Source organism: Barbus barbus (genome assembly GCF_936440315.1).
Source record: "Barbus barbus genome assembly, chromosome: 40".
NCBI classification, from domain to species: Eukaryota; Metazoa; Chordata; class Actinopteri; order Cypriniformes; family Cyprinidae; genus Barbus; species Barbus barbus.
Window position 1 is genome coordinate 15,170,074 of NC_136718.1, and position 24,156 is coordinate 15,194,229.

The window sequence follows — 24,156 nt, forward strand, 5'->3', positions numbered from 1 at the left end:
GGTTTCACAGCACGGCATGATGACAAAAGGAAAAGAGGCTCAAATTTAGATACCACAAGATGGTGGTTCATCTGAGCGATCGCCACAATCATCATCCAGGTCACAAGTCCAAGAGACAGGAATACAACGGCCACTGGCACATGGGTACTGATTAGAAGGACACGTGCGTGCTGGAAGAGAAAAGAAAACCCGGCCAATTCACAAAGCGCATACAAATATTTGGACATTCGTTGGAAAAAAAATGCTTAAAAATCCTATTAACATGCAATTAAGAAGTTCACAATACCCAAGCAGGTGCTGTTAGATTCATCTTCATCATTCCCACAGTCATTGTCTCCATCACAAAGCCAGCGCAGTGGGATACAACGGTTATTCTGGCACTTAAAGCGGTCCGCAGGACAGGTGTGCTGGTCTGAAAAAGGACAAATAGAACCATTTAAATGTGCACTCAGTAATGTTTTGTTTCTTTTGATGGCTGATGTAACATATGTGACATATATATATAGTCACATATGTTATATCAGCCATCAAAAGATTATGATTTAGCAATTGTGTGATACATCCATGCCACAAGGTGTCAGTGTATATATATATAGTTCAAAAGTGTGGGGGGTTTTTTTGTTGAAAGATTAATACTTTTATTCAGCAATAAATTAAAACTGACCAGAAATGAGTAAAGACATTTATATTACATTAGATTTCTATTTTGAATAATTGAAAAAAAAATTATGGTTCCCCAAAAAATATTCTTAATCACAACTGTTTTCAAAATTGATTATTTTTGAGCACCAAATCAGCATATTAGAATGATATCTGAAGGGATCATGTGACACTGAAGACTGGAGTAACAGCTGCCGAAAATCGGCTTTGCATCACAGAAATAAATAAAAAATTGCAATAATATTTCACATTAACACTATTTCACATATACATTTTTTTTACTGTATATTTGATCAAATAAATGCAGCCTTGGTGAACATAAGAGACTACTGAATCTTGGTGGTGTTATTTGCATATCTGAAAATATGAGACAAAAGGACACTAACGGCACAACTCGGGGGCCTCATCGCTGTTGTCCAGACAGTCATTGTCCCCGTCACACTTCCAGCGGTCTTGAATACAGCGATTATTCTTACAGGCAAATTCTCCAGGCTGGCACTGAGGAGGAGGCACGTAGGAAGGGTTTGCTGGGGAGAAAGAAAAAAAAAAGAGCAATATTTTCAAACTCAAATCCAAAACAGGCCATTTTACAGTCCTCTGAGGTTATTGACAACAACATTTACACTTCAGGCCATTTAAAGCACAGAATACCCACCTTTACAGGTCTTGTTGTCAGCATCTAGTATCTGGTCGTCGGCACAGGCGCAGGAGCGTCCAGTGGGCGTTAGCAGACACAGACTGCTGCAGCCACCATTATTGGCACGGCACACGTTGGAGCCTGTGACTGAACACAACAAAAACATCCTTAGCAGATCCCAATAAAACCACTGAAACTCTGATCTCATTAGTTTATTACCGCTAACACTGTATAAATAATGTGGATGTTGAGACATGTTAACATAAAAAACAACACAATTAAGTCTTTGTTTGATCTGTCAGCTCATGCTTTACATATGACTCATAAATGACTAATTTACAAAAAGAAATGCTCAGGGTGTTCGGTACTTTGCTGTTGTTGTGCATCATAGGTGCGAATCTCATAGATTGGAGGTCGTTCGCTGCGTAGCAACGTGGCCTTCTTGGTGTCCTGGTCCAGTTTGTAGATTCCTCCACTGCGGTACTCATTCCAGAACAGTAAGTTCTTATAATGGCACAGGCCAAAGGGATGGTTCAGCTCCTGTCCTTCATATACCGTCTGGATGAACAGAAAAGGGTTTTTAAATACAAATTAAAGTTGGAATGTCGTAATTATGAATCACTGAACATGCATATATATATATATATATATATATATATATTCATCTAAACTAAAAAGCATGATTTAAAACAATGTGAAAATTGGCAAATGCCACAGAGATAAAATGCCACTTTTAACTACCATTAAAATTGGCCTAAAATGCAAAATAATAAGCCTAATTAGATCCATTTTCAAAAGCGCAAACATAAAATAACATCAAAATGTATTACTGAATGCAGTACATGCACAGTTGGTGAAAATAAAAACATTAAATACAATTAGAAAAAAAAAAAGTCAAATAAAAACAGTTTCATTATATGTTCTCTATAATAATTGTTTATTGAATCAACAACATTTTTAATTCGTAAATAATAACAAATGAGATTTTAATTATATTTTGACCAGTAATCTAGGAAATGTCCCTGGTTTACATTTACGAAATTTGGTCATCATTATATATTGACATTAAGTATCTCTAGCTAAGATGCAAACTTGAGCTTCCTTGTTTGCCTTAAAGGCTTGAGTTTCCTCACCCTGCGTTCTGTGGTGTTAAGAAGCACCATCTCGATGCGGTCGTAGTACGCATCCACCCAGTACAAAATGCCCTGCTGGATGTCCAGGCTGAGGCCATTGGGCCAGAGCACAGTTTTAGAAGTAAGCAGGATACCAGCATTTGAACCATCCATCCAGGCCTTCTTTATACTGCCGCGATTGGTCTCTTTAGGCTCCTCCTCCCAGTCACTCCAGTACATCATTCTGCAAACAGCAAGTTATGGATTTATACATTCATTCAAAACTGTAGATTCAAGTAAACAACTCTAGTGCAACTCTATCTGGTTTATCCGTATATACATGGCCACAAAAAGCTATTCTGAATAATCAGTGTATTGTGACTTAATATATAAAATCACTAATGTTTCATAACATTATAGTCGATAGTTTTTTTTTTTGACAGTTTCTTCACATTTTGGAATAAAGACAAAATAATTGATTTACCCATGAGAAGGGTCTACTACTATGGCTCTAGGATGAGTCATCTTGCCCTCAATAAGCGTTTTGCGGGTCTGAGAGGCTTTCTCCAATTTGGCCACACTGATGGTCTTTTTGGGTCCATCATCAGTCCAATACAGGTTTTGCCCCATCCAGTCCACAGCGATACCTTCTACAGTGTGAATACCTGTGGAATATATAGACAAAATGAATGGGACGGAGAAGAGAGACAGAGATATAGGAGTTGTCCATCTAATTTATCCAACTTTCAATGTCACGCCAACAAAAAACATCCCAGCATCATTCTGCACTCACCATCCTTCACTATGATGTCTCTCTCAGTGCCATCAATTTTCTGGCGGCCGATGATGTAGCTGGTGGCATCAGCGAAATAGATGAACTCGGTCTCAGTGTGGAAGTCCAGGGCTCTTGGGTTATTCAGGTTCTCGATGGGGATGATGTGCTCGTCATACACCCTTGCATGCATGTCCATACCACGGATGACACCAGGCCGGCCTTTACCGTACACCAGGAAGAGCTCATGCTCTGGTTCTGAGGAGGAAAAACATGATATATTATATGCAAGAAAGCCCTACAATGGGGAATGCTGTTGTGTAACACTGTTTGAAACTGGTTTGAGCAGGCTGGATAGAGATTTGACTCACTCTTGCAGGACTTTCCGTCACTGCCCAGGCTAAAACCAGAACGGCAGCGGCAGGTTCGGCTCTTGTGGCTGTTACCCAGCAGGCAGATATCGGAGCAGCCACCTGGCTTCCCAAACTGATCCGGAGCACATGCGTGACTGCGGACTGTAAGGACAAACACAAAAGCTCAATTTTAACATAAGGGACCAGTGGGGAAACCACAGTGAATAGTACTGAGTCATGCTGCCTTACAATTAAAATGCTTGAGCACTTGCTGAACTTTACATTTAGAAACATTTTGAAACTTAAAACTAAATCTCACAGTCGTACCTGCAGGTTGACGTCTCTGGTGGTAAACGTGAAGGGCGCCGCCCTTATCCACGCGTGTCACCACCTGGAAGTCAGAGCTGTTGAATCGGTTGACTCTGATCACACTGGTTTTGGGCTGCATGTTGGCGTTGTCAGAGTTAGTGGCATACAGATAGTTTTCAAACACCGTTAGACCATAGAGATGTTCAATCTGCCAAAACAATAAAAATAAAGCATAAAAACAGAGCCAGTGTGAATAAAGTGTGTAACAGAGTTTACACTGACATCTGATGCACGGTGTTAAATGATAGATCAATATATTGGCCAGAATGATCATCTATACAAGTGGTTTTTTGACTCAAAGGCCTCACCTTGTCCACAACAAGGATCCATGTTTTACTCAATTTCAATTACTTATTTACTCAATTTACATGACTTTTACAGTTCTAAAAATCACACTCATGAGGCTTCCTCATTTATCACAGTTTACAAAGACTGAGTTTACGGTCTCTCCAAAAAAAAAAAAACAGCTGTTGCCCTCAGAATTCATCTAAAATATCTTAATTTGTGTTCTGAAGATGAACGGAGGTCTTGCGGGTTTGGAATGACATGAGTGTGAGTAATTAATGACAGAATTTTCACTTTTGGGTGAACTATCCCTTTAATAAAATGTGTTTAAGAGAGACTGGACTGTGGCATGATCCCAGCAATAATTGAAAATACAGATTTGACTTTTAAGGTCCCCTTGGAAGTTTGCTGGTTGAGAACCAATGACATACTATTTTATGTAAATAAATAAATAAATAAAAAACAAATAGAAAAAAACATTAAAAAACAATTATTTTTAATGCTACAAGTGAATTTAGGCATCACAACAATTTAGTAGGACTATGTTAACATCTACAGTGCAAGTTTGAACAATCCACTGTTTATTTAGCAATATGCTGAATGTAATCTAAAGGACTGAATGTTTTAAGAAAAAAAAGAAAAAGAAAAAAGAGGACTTCACTGTGGACTTGCACAATGCTCAGTTTGCACTGCTGCAGCAGGTTTTGGATGAGCTAATGCTGATCTTTCAGTCCTACTGATCATGTGATATTCACAGTTCCAGAAATTCAGTGTGGAACTGAGTGATGACGTCAATGCAAGTGACATCCTGAGATCGAGTTCATGACTCCAAACAAACAAATCTCTGAAAGCACGTACGTGTTTGGCATCCACAAATGCGCATGTGACACTTCACACGTACCAGCAATCCCTGAATGATGGTGTGCCGGTTCTTGCCTTCGTAGTCCACCACCTCAATGTAATCCAGGTAAGCGTCAGCCCAGTACACCAGCTTGCTGACCAGGTCCAGAGTGATGCCATGCGGGAAGACGATTTTACTGTCTACCAGTTTGGTGCGGTTCTGGCCGTCCATATCACAGCGCTCTACTTTCGGGATTTGGCCATAGTCAGTGAAGAACACTTTCCTGGAAAAGAAGAAAAGAAGAACTTTACGATATACAACAATTAACTACAAAAGTAATACATAAATTGTATTATTTTCACGTTTGATGAATTTTCAATCAGGATTTTGTTCTACGTGAAAATTTTAATTTCTCAATTTTTACTATTATAATGCATCTGGAGATATATATATATATATATAACAATTATAATAATTCTAATAAATATAACAAATATTGCCCAGACTTAATTACTTTACAATTAAATATTATTTCATTTTTATGCTTTCTTAGCAGTAATATGATTGAGTATTTATTCTCCACATATATACATATACATACATATATATATATATATATATATACATATATATATATATATATATATATATATATATATATATATAATTAAAAAAAAATAATAAATCAATAACTTTTTTCTTTATTTTAAAATTTGTATAATATTTATTTTAGTATGAGTTGAACAGGCTGTGGGAGATTAATCCAAATTTATTTTATTATCTCAAGTACTGTAAATTGAAGAAGTGAATATGCTATCATTACAGGAAAAAAAAGGAATCATGGACACTTGTAGGAACTGATCCTGTTGTACGAAGCAAAAACATAACATGACTTTGAAGTCAGTCACAAAAAGGCATGGTTGAGATGCATCTGCAGAGAACTAAAAGTGGCATGAGGGACATTGTTGGATATTGTTTGTCCAGACAAAAATTAAGGAATAATGGTCTTGGGGTCTCACCCCATGGCTGGGTCCAGTGCGATTCCTTTAGGGTTATAGAGCTCCAGGTCCAGCAGGATGACACAGGTTAAGCCATCTTTACTACACACAAAAATGCGGTCGTCCACATCATCCACAAAGTAGAAGTTTCCTGTCAGCCAGTCAATAGCCATCTGCTCCACATCTGAGTTTGTGAGAGAGAAGACAGGAAGAGAGTGAGGAGGAATACAGGTGGGAAAAGAGAGGAGAGATGTTTTCAGTGTTTGCTTTATTTTTAGTCAGTCGTAACTGCAGTTTCTGTCTGACTCAGCAGAAAGATGCTGCAACACAAAACTTGGGAGGAGTGGAAAAGAGCAAACTGAAAACAAGAAGCTATGTAAGTTTATAAGAGTTACAATGTGATCGTATCTCTCACTTAGTGTACTAAAACATAGGCCCCTTATCAGGCTACTATCAAAGAAGAGCCAAGAAAACAAGACAATAGTTAGACACATCAAGTTGACAACACTAAAAAAACTACCACACTGCTGTCATTACTGTGCTTTGTAGTCTCACTGGTACAAGATTCTGCTATTCATAGCTTAGTTTGTGCACCTGAATAAAGTTTCTGAAAGAAGTATCATATTTAGTGCCCTATGATTTCCACATGGCGGGAAACGCAGATGGGATTGCAGAATCCAGTCATAAAAATGTAATTTACTGTATAACGTAAAATGCCAACGGAATTTGCCAAATTAGGGAAGAGTAAATCATAGTAAATCAAGTATGTCAGTAGATTAAAATCAAAACATGATATAGACTAGTGTCTGTGAATATTAAGCCACAAAAATACTACTTAAATATGAATCATGTATGTTCTATGCATCTCTGTGTGAATGAATTACTACACATACTAAAGCGCGCCTAAAGCTTGTGGTGTTTTCAGCCTCTGCTGCCTCAATCTATGAGCACATGAACACAAAGCAATCACTAGAACTGCTCTGAGGCCCTGTTTACACTAGTGTGTTTTCGTTTTAAAACGGCGTTTTAGAATGAAAACGATCAACGTTTACACTGGCGTTTCAGAAACGACCTCCGTTTACACTACAACCAAAAACTGAAATTTGAGAAAAAAAAAAAGATAAATTGCTGTTAAACTAAGTTTCAAGATTTATTAATAATTAGATATGCTTTTGATTATTTTTTAAAATGTAACCATTAAAACAGAGTCTAGAAATTTTTTTAAATAAAATAAAAAGGAAAAAAATTTAAATAAATCCAGAAAAGGAAAGAATGGAATTTGGAAAAAAAATAAAACAAAGTTTGGGAAATGGAATGGATAAAAATATAACGGATTTCATAGGGCCCTACTTATGCTTCCCAAAGTTGCACTTAAAACATTATTATTGTGAAAAATTATAACAATGTAAAAATACCCATTTTCTATTTTCATATATTTTAAAAGGTTATTTGTGTTTTATGGCTACGTTCACACTGTCAGTTTTTGGGATTGACAACTGCATTTTCTTTACAGGTGTGAGTCTCGAAATGTCTTGTTCACACAGCAGCTTACAGTTATGCTTAGAATACTGCCTGTATGAACGTGCAACGGGAGTCAAGCCCGTATTCCACACCAGTAACCATAACGACAGTGACCAAAGTAAAATCAAAGATGGCGGCGTCCATAAAACTGAAAGTCTTATCACTTTCTGACACGACAAGAGTCCAATCAAGCCGCGAGTTCATTTGTCAAATCTTAATTAACCGACGGCAGCTTTTAAATTTGGGTGGAGAGCGGAACATTTGAATCACGCGGATGCGCGCAGAACACAATACTTACGGGAGCACCTCCGGTGGAAAACTGATGGGATCTAAAAAAATTCAGACGACACGCAGCTCATTTATCCGTCACTGTAAGTTACCGAAAACACGAAACACGTGGTAGATGCACATTTGTGTGGCAGAGCAGCTCTCTCTCGCGCTGTATGACGTGACAGACAACTAGTTGTCCAGTCCTGTTCCGTTCAAACAGCGCATGTGTTCCGAGAATGCGGTTGTGAGTCCTGAAAATTTATGTAAATAACCGTACTGTGTGTGAACGTAACCGTATTAAGGACTCAAATATGGGATTGACAACCGTATTCTGCTGCTGTGTGAATGTGGCCATAATACTAGCTTTGCGTGTTATGTTATACCAGTACCACTGTTACCAAAAAAAAAAAAAAAAAAGTTGCGGCTCTCTTAAAGAAAAAAAAAAAAAAAGGTTGTTTATTCCTGTGATAGCAAAACTGAATTTTCATGCATGGTCCTTCAAAAAATTCTAATTCTATTTAAATAAGCCGATTTGATGTATGTACTGTCACTTTTGATCAATGTCATGCATCCTTGCTGAATAAAGGTATTTCTTGAAAAAAAAAAGAATGGTATTGTATAAATGGATCAACCAAATAAAAGCTCTAAATTTGACAAAGTTTAACAGTATGAATGATCTGACAGTACAAGCAAAATTCATAAAGTGCCCCACACAAGAAACTCAAGCAGAAGAAATTTATCTAAATCAATCAATCGTTAATCCATTCTGACATAAAATGTCAGATTGAATTAAATGCAACAGTTACATAAGAACTGCTGTACGAATGATTTACGCAGAATCTCGTACTGCTTGTGTTTTATGAATATGGCCCAATGGGTTTTATTCAGGTCTCTGCATATGTACGCATTCGTGTGTGTGTGTGTGTGTGTGTGTGTGTGTGTAGGCGTATCAGCCCAACTCTGACTCACTGTCACAAGATGATTATTCACTCAGAGTGTTTTTTCCACGCATCAACACAATTAAAAAAAAAAAAAAGCAAACAAAAAAAACTGACAGCAGAAACTCAAGTGCTTCAACCGTCTCCACACATTCTCCATTACCACACCTTTTCCCTGCACAGGGAGGCTGGACTTGGCCATTCAGATATCCTCACTTCTGGGAAAAGAGTTTGAAATGGTAATTCAGTGAATACTAAGTTTCTCTTTCTCTTCTACAACAATAAGACTCTTTCTGTGCGGGCCATGCAGAGCTCCAGCTGTGCAGGCCGGTCCGTGGTGCCTCCCATGATGCTTGGTGTTGCAACAGCTGCCACCGTACTTCCTGTTACTGATTTGCTGATTTTTTTTTTTTTTTTGCAGGCATTCACTAATGATCCTCAGACATAGGAATATATACTTGTTGTGCAACCCAGTGCAGCGAGCTTGTGCAAACCAGACACAAGCTATCCTCACACATTTCTACAAAGTCCGGTAAACAGAAGCCCTGCCGGGAAATGTAAAATTACCTCCAGGCCACACTAACCATCCACAGTACCGGTTGCACAAAATTGTAAAAGACATGTTATTCCAGAGGGCATTTCATCCAGACATTCTCATCCTGTACAAATCTGCTAAAACGAACAGTTACTCATCACCCCCTCTTTTCTTCAGAGGGAAAGTATGAAACAAAACGTGGTGAGAACATCTGTAACTAATCATCTGTAACTACATCTCAGTACAGGCGAAAAGTACCACATACGGTTATGAACCGGGATTTGTTGTGAAAATATGGCAGGAACTGCGGATGATTTTGAAACGAGTAACACAAGGGAAAAGTAGAAGGGAAAGTAAAGATTGTTTAGATTTCAAATTACTCACAAGATCTAAATTACTGTAAGTGGAAACTGATATAGGCATGTGATTAGGAATATATCAAGTGTAATTATGGTAGATAAGACAAGGTTACAGCTAACAGTAAAGTGAAGCTTATCTATATCAGTGACAGAAACACAAGAGATTTAAGAAGGGTGAGGAGAACAAAGCGCCGAGTGTCTTTGAGGCCTGGGACACGCTGGTGGGAATTCTTATGAATGGACAACTCTTTCAACAAGGCCAGAGTTAGGGTAGTTCTCAGATGTATGGAATATGAAACACTGGTGCATCAAGTAACAGGAAAATAATGATCCTGTTACAATGTTTGCTAAAATAATGCATATAATAATGCCAATAATAAACAAAGATTATGCAAATAATCCTGCAAAATGAACTGTCAAGCCACTTAAAGGTATAGTTCACCCAAAAATATAATTTCTGCCATTAATTACTCAACTCATGATGTTCCAAACTCAAAGACATTCGTTCATCTTCAAAACACAAATTAAGATATGTTTGATGAATGAATGAATGAATGAATTCATATGCATTCCAAAAAAAAACATATTGGTCAACCAATAATAACATACCAAATTAATTTCGATAACGTATAGAGCAAACAAAATTGAATGGACAAAGAAAATACACCAACAAATCTACAAAGAAACGTACTGACTTACAGACAAGCAAACAAATGCACAAATGTACAAATTAAACTAACATATGTAACAAACAATAAATGACCAAATCAAACAACTAAAGCATAAACTAAAAAAAAAAACTTGCTTTTAGAAAACTTACAAGCTACAAACACATTTAGAAATGTACAAGCTAAACGAACATGTATAGCAATGATTGACAAACAAGTGGATGGAAATAAAATTATGTGCAAACACACACACTCAAACAATGACTGAACAAACAAATGGATGAACAAAAGAATGTTTGTAAAAAATACAAACAAACACACAAATTAAACAAACAGCTGTTTTGCACCTGACACCAGATTAGCACTTGACTAAACTTTCACCGTAACCGATATTGGACTCATTTTACGACACAATTAGCATGCTTTTGTGCATCCATCAATCCTTAAGTTTTTCTAGAAAGCATTTTAGCGAGAAAAAATTTATGCGATTCTTAAAGTGCAGCAAATCTCAGTGAAAACAAGCGAAAACAACTGAAATATATAAAGGAAGACACATCATCTCACGACCAAGATGGCGGCGCGAACACATCGCGAGGCTCAGCGTCTCACCAGTTTTTGCAATTTTGCAGTATTTTTCCTGCTCATCTCGGGTCTGTTCTCACTGAACAGCTTTGCCTTAACATCATACACCCGACAGGAGCTTTTGGATATCGGTCTGCTCTTTTCCAACAATCTTATAACCAATCATCGACTCATCCCGGAGATCTCCAGAACACCCGAGGCAACGCACTCTGCTCGGCCGGGCGGAAGTGCTCACAGGCGGCGCCGAGATCGTAAACAAAGGCGGGGGAAGCGTGGAGGACTAAGAGCTAAGCTAAAGCTAACACCGCACCGGCTCTCTTTACCCAGCATTTTCCTCGCTAATGTGCGGTCATTGGTGAACAAAATGGATGAGATACGACTTCGCATCACCCATAGTAAGAAACTTTTGGACTGCAATGTCATGGTTTTCACTGAAACATGGCTACATAGCGACATACCCAATAATGCTATTGATCTAACCGGACGCTACACGCTCCGAGCAGATAGAACGGCAGATGACTCCGGCAAGACCAGAGGCGGAGGATTGTGCATTTATGTAAACAAAGCTTGGTGTACGAACTCTGACATTGTTGGAAAACACTGCTCACCTAACCTAGAGTTTCTCATGGTGAAGTGTAGACCTTTCTATCTGCCGCGGGAGTTCACTTCCACCATCATAACTGCAGCCTATATTCCCCCGGATGCTAATGCCAAGCTTGCTATGAACGAACTGCATGCGGCCATTAGTAAACAACAGACTGTACACCCGGAAGCTGCATTTATTGTTGCGGGTGATTTTAATCACTCCAACTTAAAGACAGTGCTCCCCAAATTCCATCAGCATGTCTCCTGCCACACTAGAGGAGAAAAAACTTTGGATCATGTTTACACAAACATCGCAGGAGCTTACATCGCGACTCCCCTCCCCCACCTCGGACAGTCTGATCACCTTTCTTTGTTTCTCACCCCCAAGTATTCACCCCTCATCAACCGTGTGAAGCCATCAGTGAAGACCATCAAAGTGTGGCCAATGGGAGCAGAGTCTGTACTTCAGGACAAGTTTCAACACACAGACTGGAGTATGTTTGCTTCTCAGGCTGCCAGTGGCTCTCACACGGACATTGACATCTATACCACCTCTGTACTGGACTACATCAATACCTCCATTGACAGTGTCACAACAGAGAAACAGATCACAACGTACCCTAATCAGAAGCCATGGATGAACAAGGAAGTGCGGCTCTTGCTGAAAGCCCGCAACACTGCTTTCAGATCAGATGACGCTCAGGCCTACAGCATATCCAGGGCTAACCTGAAGAGGGGCATCAAGAAGGCCAAGCACTGCTACAAGCTAAAGGTAGAGGAGCATTTTTCCAACTCTGACCCCCGGCGCATGTGGCAGGGCATCCAGGTCATCAGTGACTACAAGCCATGCAACTCCACTCCAACGGTCACAGACGTCTCCTTCCTTAACGAGCTAAATGACTTTTATGCTCGCTTTGACAACAACAACAAGGAGACAGCCACCAAGATCACACTCTCAGGAGACCATCAGACCCTCAAACTCACCTCCACAGATGTCTGCACAGCATTGAGCCAGATCAACGCATACAAGGCTGCTGGCCCCGACGGCATTCCTGGACGTGTGCTCAGGACATGTGCAGAGCAGCTCGCAGGGGTCTTCACAGACATTTTCAACCTGTCACTCACCCAAGCAATGGTGCCAACATGCTTTAAGTCGACATCCATTGTGCCAGTGCCGAAACACTCCTCCCCAACGTGCCTGAATGACTACCGCCCCGTAGCACTCACACCCATTGTTATGAAGTGCTTTGAGCGACTGGTCCTGGCACACCTCAAGAACTGCCTCCCACCCACACTGGACCCACACCAATTTGCCTATAGAAGCAATAGAAGCACTGAGGATGCAGTAGGCACAGTACTGCACTCGGTACTCACACACCTGGAAAACAACAACACATATGCACGGATATTATTTGTTGATTTCAGCTCAGCATTCAACACCGTCATTCCCTCCAAGCTGACCACTAAACTTGGAGACTTGGGTGTTAACACCTCCCTTTGCAGCTGGATTATGGACTTTCTGACCAACAGACCTCAGCATGTTAGGTCAGGCCTCACCTGCTCCACCACCATCACACTCAACACCGGCGTACCACAGGGCTGTGTGCTGAGCCCATTTCTCTACTCCCTCTACACCCATGACTGCAGGCCTGTGCATGGATCCAACTCCATCATCAAGTTTGCTGACGACACCACAGTGATTGGCCTCATCAGAGACAACGATGAGACTGCCTACAGGGAGGAGGTACAGCACCTGGCTGCATGGTGTGCTGACAATAGCCTGCTCCTCAACACCAGCAAGACAAAGGAACTCATTGTGGACTTCAGGAAGAAGAAAAGTGGAACGCATGACCCCATCCACATTAACGGGATGGTTGTTGAACGTGTCTCCAGCTTCAAGTTCCTGGGAACCCACATCTCGGAGGACCTGACCTGGACCACCAACACATCCAGCCTAGTCAAGAAGGCTCACCAACGCCTCTTCTTCCTTAGGACACTGAAGAAGAACCACCTGTCTCCAATCATCCAGCGGAACTTCTACCGGTGTGCAATTGAAAGCATCCTGACCAACTGCATCACAGTCTGGTATGGGAACTGCTCAGCTGCTGACCGCAAGGCACTACAGAGGGTGGTGAAAACCGCCCAACGCATCACAGGGACACCACTCCCTGCCATTGAGGACGTCCAGAGAAAACGCTGTTTACGTCGAGCTCGCGGCATTCTTAAGGACTCCTCTCACCCTGACCATAGACTGTTTAACTTGCTGCCCTCTGGGAGGCGCTTCAGGAGCCTCCGATCAAGGACAAGCAGACTCAGGAACAGCTTTTTCCCTACAGCTGTTTCCCTACTAAACTCTGCCCAATGATACCCCCCTCACACACCACTACAAACTCTTCACCCCTCCCCATCATTAAATCGATTAAAAAAACGAAACAAAAAAACAACCAATCTACACTGATTACTATGTACTGTAAATTTTATTTCTATGCACTTTCAATGTTCATTGCACTAGTGTTTATATATCTTAATTTATAGCTTATTCATATCCATTTGTAATTATTTTCATAGTTTTTGCTCATAGTGTACATACATTTACTGCACAACCCATCTGTATAGTATGTTCATATCACCCATCTGTATATCATACTGATAGTATTTAAAAACTTGTAAATTATGTCCATAGTACTACTGTACATACATTTACTGCACAACCCATCTGTATAGTATGTTCATATCACCCATCTGTATATCATACTGATAGTATTTAAAAACTTGTAAATTATGTCCATAGTACTACTGTACATACATTTACTGCACAACCCATCTGTATAGTATGTGCATATCACCCATCTGTATATCATACTGATAGTATTTAAAAACTTGTAAATTATGTCCATAGTACTACTGCCTTATCTGTATATTTCTGTACATATGTAACATATTGTAGGCACTGTATATCCTGTACCTCTGCTTATTGCACTTCTGGTTAGATGCTAACTGCATTTCGTTGCCTTGTACCTTACATGTGCAATGACAATAAAGTTGAATCTAATCTAATCTAATCAGTCACACTTCATGACTGACTGAAGACACCAGCAGGCTCTAGAGCGCAGATACATCTGGACTAGATGTGGGCCATTCTTAAAACTGCAGGACAGCTATTACACAACCAGCAGCAAGGACGTCCTGAGCCAATGAAGTGTCGTGACTCCCTCAAGCATGACTAAGACAGAACTGAAATGCACTACCCAGGTTCATCAGCCACAGTGGGGACGCCCACTCGCCCACCGCCCCTCCTCACACACTGATGATGAGTTTGTGTGTGCATCCTGCTCTGTTTTCAGGCTTTTTACGGGGGAGAGCGGTCACGGGGCACATCTGGAGTGCTCATCTGCCCGGCATGCAACAGTTATAAATCACTCCCCCCTGTGAGAAACTGGGCCATACAAGCCAATGCAGCACCATTACCGCACAGCACCCCCAGCATCACATAAACCAAGTATCTGCAGCATATAGGCTCATTAAAAAGACTCATCCATCTACTATCCTTCCATTCCTCCTGCCTTTCCTGCAAAACGGCCACACAGAGTCATTAGGGATGTGGCTATACTAACAGTTGTCCTATACACACTAAAGAGCAGAGGCTGTTGATTTATAGGTCCAGTTAAAGGGCGATCAGAACTTTGATAACATATAATTATCTCAGTTCTGGTGGCGGAGGGCCTCTGGACACGGTGTAATTGAACGAGGATGCTCTGATTTATGACCTCTTTGAGGAAGTTTTGCAGCTGGTTTTGTAAAAGGCCTGGGAAGCTACATAATTGGTGGCGTAGGTGCTCACAGCATTAAACCTACAGTGAAGCAGACCAGAAGAGATCTACTGTCTTTGAGAACATCAAAGATCAATGTCAAAAGACAGTGACAAAGCATTCTGAGAGTTAATGTCTCTTTAATGGGCCTGTTTTGAACCTTGCTACCGTACCTTTAAGACTCCTGTATGCAAATTACCATGTTTAGCATCCTTTTTTGAATCTATATGATTGCTTTGTGTAAGAAAAATACATTTTAATTGTTTTCTACTAATGTTTCCCTCCAGTGAGCTTCTGCAACTGGATCACTGAATCACTGAGTCAATGAACAAATCATTCAGACTAGTTTTGCGAAACAGATCAACCAATTCAACAAAGACTCAAAAGAATGATTCATTCATGAAATGGGCATAGGTAACGATTGGTAACAGTTCATTCACGAATTGGACAATGGTAACAGTTGTTAAATATTAGAGATACACCGATCGACCGGCTAGGGACCGGAATTAGCCGGTTTTCTGCATGATCGGCCCAGATCAGTGACCGTCCAGTCAGTCTGCCAATTCTGAGCCTGTCCATTTTGACGTCACACTTACGGCAACTGATAATGTATTTATGTCATTCTAGATGAGGTTTGTGCAGCCTGAGTGAGTGCGCAATAATTTTACCATTTCCCTTTAAATATACCTAACTAACTGGCTGGTCCTGGAAGACTTAGTCATTGGGACACATTCTTTTGTGCTCTGGTAGACAACTGAAGCTTGGGCTGGATGGGAGATGAAGCCAGAGTCCAGGCTGCTAGATTACTCAAATGGACCTGATCAGTTCCCCAGTCACAACACAGTCCGGAAATTTCCCAACTATTCCAAGAGAGGACATGTAGGCAAGGTCTCTAAGTCACTCTGACACTCCAAATGTAGCCCAGTACCTGTGACTCATTGTTTCTTCTTGTCTGTCTTGCATGAAGCTGAGTCTGAAATCAGAGGGACAGCAATGCACAGGGTCCTGACTTCCTCTAAAACTATTCTGAGACACTGAAATTCAGTTAAAAAAAACCTAGTGGGTTTCCTTCCTGTCTACATAGGCAGCTGAATTATGAGGTTCCTTCACTGTTAAAAATAAATCATCATAATAATCAGATGAATTCATAATACTTTGATTATTATTGTTATTAACATTAAATAAGTAATGATCATTTTAATATTTGTCTTTTCTGAAGGGCTGACTGTGATTTCACTTTTTTAATGTTAGTTAGTGTGTAATGTTGCTGTTTGAGCATAAACAATATCTGCTAAGTTGCAGCGCTGAAAGTTCAAAGCAAACGGAGATATCGTCTTTTAAAATTCGGGCAGTTTAATGCCTACAAAAACGGCTCATACACAAAAAAAAATTATTCTCCAACACTGTTCAGTTTATTTAATAAAATAATTGTCATTTAACACCATTATGTTAGGTTTCCCATGTATACAATTGCATCGTGTTAAACTGACTTGAAACTCAATATTCTCATTTTGAACATAAACGATTGTACTTGTGTAACTAGGAAGTGGATTTCCCCTTCCAATCATGCTTTGCACAGGGTTGGATAAGGAGAGTAAATATTGAAATAAAATGTTATTTTTGGCATTTTTTATTTAGATGATAAAATTGGGAGACTTGTTAATATTTAATGCTCTTTTATGTTTGTATTTAAAAGAGTTTCTGGTATGTTAGTGTTTTGGGGGGTTACCATTGTGGTAAAGTGTAGAGCATGTGCTTGGGTTGAGGACCTGCTAACATGAAGCAAAGTTGTTTGAATAAATTTAAAAAAAAAACCCGTCCCTGGGAACATGCAGCAAAGGGGGCGAGGCCATGCTGCGCCACTTTAGAGAAAAGGAAGAGAACACTAGGGGTGCATGTAAAAATCTATTCATATATGAATCGCAATTCTGTCTTCTAACGATTCTAATGGATTCATAAGTTTCAAAATCAATGTTCTAATGCAGCAGTTCTGTCCTGTTCCTCGAGTTGCATCTCTCTCTCTCTCATTCAGATCATCAGCTCAGCTCCAACAATGAACAGTTCCAATTATACACTTATTTTCACACAGCTATGAGAAGCGTTATACATGGACACGTGTGCAGCTGCAGTAATGTATTAAAGCTTTAATCAGGATAAAAACCATATATTAAAAGCTAACAGAAGCAGTAGCATTTATAAATAACAGAGTATCTAAAAGTATGAGACCACAAACAAAAAACATACCACTAAGAGCCGTGCTTGCACAGGTTCTGCACGATCCTCTTCACTAATATTCTCTGGGTCTCAATCGGGCTCAAACTGAATAGCAATGTAGACGACGCCATTGTTTACAATACAGCCGGAGCGTATGCCACTAAGGCGAGGGGCGGGACATTTAGACACTCCCTGGCGGTTTAGCTAATCACAACACACTGAGCCAGCTAACCAATCTGAGCCCATCGTGTATTTCTGAGGGTGGGGCTTCATAAAACCAGGAAATCATCGGAGCGTTAATCGGAGATAGAAATAATGCGGTTTTTTTTTAAACGAAGCATTAAAACTTGCATGTTAGACTGCACCCCATAAACACAATCAAGCCTTGAAAAAAAAAAAAAAAAAAAGTCAACCACCCCTTAAAACATCTGACCAACTTTTAAATGCATGTAATTAACATTTAATTAGTTAAACTATTCAGTATTAAGATGATTATTATTGTTCATTTATTTAATAATGATATAATAATATAATATATAAATAATGATTCATTATATAAATGGTAACAAGTCAAATTGGCAAGTTGGCAGATGATGGTGATTCATTTATTATTAATATTAATAATAACATTGATAGTTGTTGAATAGATTGAATAGTTGTCTTTATATAATATTTTATATATTTATACAGTTTTTAGGGGTGACCCGCGAATAATCAATGATTCGATGCTTCGATTGGGAGTCGAATCAGGCTCCTCCTATCTCACAGTCGAATATTCGCAGAGGTGTTACGATCATGCCATGGGGTGCTCAAATGTCTGATTTCACATTGAACTACCGGTTTTCTCCCAATAAGTTAACATGCAGCCTATTAAGACAGTGCTGTAAATAAGAATCTGAAAAGAAAGCAGCTTTAAATAAATATTTCAACATGCGTGAATAAATCCAACCACCCCTATAGATTTAAGTTTCACTTCCATAATCTGTGACCGACAGAGAAGCATTGGCGCCAGGGATTTAAATCTTTAACAAGACTCAAATTGACACAGGCAGGATTTTTCGATCAGGTAGGATACAAGTGATTTCAAAACATTTCAGCCGGTTTATATATATCGTGTATATACTATTTATCTTGTATAAGATGCATTTGGTTGAGTTGTGCTGCAGTAAGCGCTTCATCGTAGTACCACGGTGATTATCTCTTCAGCGCGCAGCGCAAGCAGTAGGCTACAAACAACAATGCAGAATATTAATAACTATGACTGGGACTGTCATATAGGCTACATAACATTATAATGAGAACACAATTATAATAAAATGCTGCAAATTTTTAGAGTTTAGTTGCCATGTTTCTGCACGTCGATGCGTAAAGAACGCGTCCAAAAGGAGTTCATTCAGAGCCGCGCAGACACGTTCGGCATTCGGGAAATTTTGTACAGATAGCCTATAAGTCGTAATATTAACGTTATGTTGTATAAATAATGAAGCGTAATTTATATTAGATAAATGATGAGTTAAATTGCATTCATTAAAAACCTGCTATCAAATGCTTCATTCTACTGGTCATCTTCAGCATGCGTAGCTCAAAACAGAAATACAGAATATTAATAACTACTGACATATACATAACGTTATAATGAGAGCACTATTGTAAAAAAAATATTGTAGATTTTTAGGGTTTCACTGACGTTTAATAATAACTATCTTTTAATCAAAACATTATTTTTGTATCGTCCGTTACACATGTATGTTTGCGTCAGTATTTTTGACTGTCAAATGTCTGACTACTTGACTCTTGGTAATGTATTTTGCCCCCCGCCCCCAAACATATGATTTGGCAAGATTCGAAAATTCCAATTCGACTATGAAAAGCCGGGGACACCCATAACATTTTTATTACTTTTCATTAACATTTCAATTTCTTTAATACACATCTTGCTGTAATACTAATATTAAATTTCATCATAACTATTATCAAAAATTAATATATTATGATCATAACTACGTCATCATGAAACCTCGTGAGCCATTTGTAACAGCGCACTGCACGTGAAGTTACATGCCACAGTTTAATTTGTGACACTGTGAGCTACATCAGTCCTAAAGAGTAAACAGGGTGTGATTATTTCTAGCAACAATAAACTACTGTGTGCTAACTCGCTGTCCCACCCTGCACACCCTTCCTGTGAAACTGCTTCCTTGGTGTGCTGGAGATGGTTTACCCTGGCACTCCAACATCTCACACACACACACACACACACACACACACACACACACACACAGAGGAAAGTGTTGCATCTCAGAACTCTGTCTCTCTGTACCCATTATTCCTCCGTGCTGGAAAACACAACCACACTTGGCAGCATCTTCATCAGAGAGCAGCCAATATTTAGTCTGAGCCGGCTTTCAAGAAACATCGATCACAGGAAACGTCCACCACTTAACAACATGCACATCAGCACAATATTCAGTATCCTGTGAATCATTAGGGTCATTGTCTAAAGGATATATTTTTGTACAAATGAAAAAGATGTGACATCAAATCTGAAATAATATGCTCCATCTAGAACTTTTATAAATAACATTTCTGTTCATTTCATTTAAAACAAACAAAAAAATATATTATGCATTCAGTCAGCTTATTTTATGGATGTGCAGTGAATGTCTGGTTTCATGTTCACCTGATTTCAGCAAAACACTTACTTTTTCTCTGTTCCATTATGCTACATTCTGCCAAGATACGTTTGAAGCTAAGAACATGACTAAGAGGGTATTTTTAACTTTAGTCTTAAAAAAAAAAAGCATTTAAAAGCATGAAATGTGACAATATCTAAAGATGTCCACTTGCATGTGTACAGCTGTAATAGCAGTGACTTAAACAGGATGAATTTAAAAAAAATTTACTCTGCAAAATAACAGCTAAAGTAAAACAGACTGTCAGCACAATAACTGAAATAGTCACAAAAAATAAAAAAAATAAGTAAATTATTCTAATTATATACCAGTTATCCAAACCATCATTACCCCTTGCTACCCCTAAATATAGGGACATCATCAAAATCAGTTTTTAAATGATGATTTCATTTATTAAGGGAAAAAAGCTGTCCAAACCTACCTGGCCCTACGTGAAAAATGAATTGCCCCCTCCTGTTAAATCATGAAAGAACTGTGATTAACCACATTATTTTAGAAAGTGGAGTTAAATTTCACTAGCCAAACCCAGGCCTGATTACTGCCAGACCTGTTGAATCAAGAAATCACTTAAATAGAACCTGTCTGACAAATTGAAGCATGCTTAAAGATCAACATGTCATGCCGCGATCTAAAGAAATTCAAGAACAGATGAGAAACAAAACAGTTGACATGTATCAGTATGGAAAGGGTTATAAAGCCATTTCTAAGGATTTGGGACTCCAGTGAACCACGGTCAGAGCCATTATCCACAAATGGAGAAAACTTGGAACAGTGGTGAACATTCCCAGGAGTGGCCGGCCTACCGAAATTACTCCAAGAACGCAATGACAACTCATCCAGGAGGTCATAAAAGAACCCAGAAAAGAAGGCCTCACTTGCCTCAATTAAGGTCAGGGTTCATGATTCAACAATAAGAAAGAGACTGGACAAAAACAGTATCCATGGGAGAGTTCCAAAGGAAAAGCCATTGCTGACAAAAAGAACACAGGCTCGTCTTTTTGCCAAAAAATACCTTGATTATCCCCAATACTTTGGGCAAATATTCTGTGGACTGATGAGACAAAAGTTGACCTTTTTGGAAGGTGTATGTCCCGTTACATCTGGCATAAAACCAACACAGCATTTCCTAAAAAGAACATCACACCAACAGTCAAACATGGTGGTGGTAGTGTGATGATCTGGGGCTGCTTTGCAGCTTCAGGACTTGGATGACTTGCCATAACTGATGGAACCATGAATTCTGCACTCTATCAGAAAACCCTGAAGGAGAGTGTCCTGCCATCAGTTTGTGACCTTAAGCTCAAGCGCACTTGGGTTATGCAGCAGGACAATGATCCCATACAAGTCCACCTCTGATTGGCTCAAGAAAAACAAAATTAAGGTTTTGGACTGGCCAAGTCAAAGTCCGGGCTTAAATACAATTGAGATGCTGTGGTAAACAGTCCATTCATGCTCGAAAACCCGCCAATGTGGCTGAATTAAAACAATTCTGCAAAGACGAGTGGGTTCATCCACAGCGATGTGAAAGACTCATTGCCAGTTATCGCAAACGCTTAATTGCAGTTGTTGCTGCCAAGGGTGGCACAACCAGTTACTAGATTTAGGGGCAATTACTTTTTCACATAGGGCCAGGCAGGTTTGGACAGCTTTTTTCCCTTAATAAATGAAATCATTATTTCAAAACTGCATTTTGTATTTCCTCGGGTTATCTTTGTGTAATATTAAAATTAGTTTGATGATCTGAATCTTTTAAGTGTGACAAATAGGCAAAAAAAAAAAAAAAAAACGGGAAGGGGGAAAAAAAGCTTTTCATGGCACTGTATATACACACACATACATACACGCACGCAGGCATGCGCACACACAAGACAAAATCGCTCTGTTGGCTGTGGAGTCAAGACATTTGCAAATATGATTAAAAGATGAATATGAAACAAAACTACAGAATGTCACATTTTCTTATTAGCCGTTTCAACACACGTTTTATCAAATAAAAAGAACAGCACTTTTAGAGTTCATCCCACTCATTCCATCCCACTCAGCAGAAGTGTTGGGACAGTTGAACATAAGGCAGATATAAAAGATTAAAAGCTATTATTTAGTTGCAGATCCCTTGCGCACAATAACAGCAGTGAGTCTGTGACCCATAGACATCACCAGACTCTTGGTCTCATCTTTTGAAATACTTTTCCCAGCCTTTAATGCAGCCAATTCCAATTGTTGCTTGTTTTGGGGAGTTTCTGCCTTTACTCTCCTCTCCAGCTGGTGAAATTAATGTTCAATCGAATTTAAATCTGGAGATTGACTTGGGCAATCTAAGACTTTCCATTTCTTTGCCCTTATAAATTCCTTGACTGAACTGGCAGGGTGTTTTGGGTCATTGTTCTGATGCAATATGAAGCACTTCCCAATGAATCTGGTGGCATTTTCTTGAATATTGGTAGGCAAGATGGTTTTGTACCCTTCCAAATTGATTCTGCTACTGTCATCATACATTAAGTCATCAGTAAAGTTGAGAGGGCCTGTTCCAGAGACAGCCATGCATGCCCATGCCATGACATCACCTCCACCATGCTTTACAGATGAGGCTGTATGCTTGGGATCATTGCAGTTCCCTTTTTTCTCCACATTTTTGCTTTCCCATCACTTAGATAAAGGTTCATCTTTGTCTCGTCAGTCCATAAACACAGTTCCAAAACTCTTCTGGCTCACCTTTGTGCTTTTTTGCAAACTCTAATCTTGCCTTTCTATTTTTGGTGCTGGTCAGAGGTTTGCATCTTGCTGTGTAGCATCTGTAATTCTGTGTCAAAGTCTCCTGAGGACAGTAGATTGTCAGAGCATCACCCCAGCTTTCTGGAAGTTGTTGGTGATTTTACAGACACGTCTTTTAGGATTCATTTTCACAGCTTTTATTATCTGTCTGTCATCAACTACTGTTGTTTTCTCAGCTGATCAGGTTGTTGTTGGTTGCTGGTGGTTTCCAAACTCTTGATTTCTCCATGCCTTTTGTTTTTGCTAGAGCTCTAATTGACTTCCTCTTTTCTTTTAGCATACAAATTTCTTGCTTTTCTCTCAAAGTCGGCTCCCTCATCTTCATCCTGGTTTGTGTGTGTCATCATCGAATGTAAGATTCAGAATACAGAAGTAATGGATATAACTGATACAACACATTCCCTGCTTTTAATATCTGAAGAATTAATGCAACAGGACACAGCTGATCACTTAGAAAGACCTGTGAGGAAACTGTTCCAATACTTATGCTCACATCAGATAGAGGGATGAAACTCTAAAAGTGCTGATCTTCTTAGCTGGTAAAACATCTGTGTAGAATGTGTTGAATCACCCAATAATAAATTGTGACATTCTGTAGTTTTGTCTCATATTCATCTTTTAATCATATTTGTAAATGTCTTGACTCCACAGCCAACAGAGCAATTTTGTCTTTACTGTTCCAGTACTTATGGAGGGCACTATACATACCATACCATACCATCCTACCTACCTACATACATACATTAGGGTTGTGCAATTAATCGAAATACAGTTTCGATTTCGGCCTCCAACAATTATGAAAATACAACAATAATAAAATTTGTTCATTGCTCATCGAGTTGTTCGTTGTTTGTTCACGTTAGTTCACAGTGCATTATATAATGTTAACAAACACAACTTATGATTTTAATCATGCATTAGTAAATGCTGAAATTAACATTAACTAAGATTAATAAATGCTGTAGAAGTATTGTTCATTCTTAGTCCATGTTAACTAATGTTAACTAATGAACCTTATTGTAAAGTGTTACCAAATGTGTCAACATGTGACATTTAGTGATTATTCGCGTAATCCCTCGTCAGTTATGTAATAAACATTTGAGAACAGTTGAGAATGAAAATCGTGTGACAATAAATTGGATCCGTGCGGCCCTTAAAGTGACAGCGGGCTATATTCCGGTTG

General features: G+C 39.2%; 1 protein-coding gene across 1 annotated transcript in view; it reads right to left on the minus strand.

The window, feature by feature from the left end:
• The window catches only part of LOC306859532 (low-density lipoprotein receptor-related protein 1-like), a 127,563-nt gene that overhangs the window by 50,086 nt on the left and 53,321 nt on the right, over positions 1-24,156 (minus strand). The window contains exons 7-18 of the mRNA XM_079400592.1: positions 6,049-6,211; positions 5,090-5,312; positions 3,862-4,051; positions 3,553-3,696; positions 3,203-3,439; positions 2,894-3,074; positions 2,431-2,653; positions 1,666-1,855; positions 1,316-1,444; positions 1,047-1,187; positions 287-412; positions 54-170 (exon numbers count right to left, since the gene is read on the minus strand). Of these exons, the coding sequence (XP_079256718.1) occupies positions 54-170; positions 287-412; positions 1,047-1,187; positions 1,316-1,444; positions 1,666-1,855; positions 2,431-2,653; positions 2,894-3,074; positions 3,203-3,439; positions 3,553-3,696; positions 3,862-4,051; positions 5,090-5,312; positions 6,049-6,211 (2,064 nt within the window). The remainder of the gene's footprint in view (positions 1-53; positions 171-286; positions 413-1,046; positions 1,188-1,315; positions 1,445-1,665; positions 1,856-2,430; positions 2,654-2,893; positions 3,075-3,202; positions 3,440-3,552; positions 3,697-3,861; positions 4,052-5,089; positions 5,313-6,048; positions 6,212-24,156) is intronic.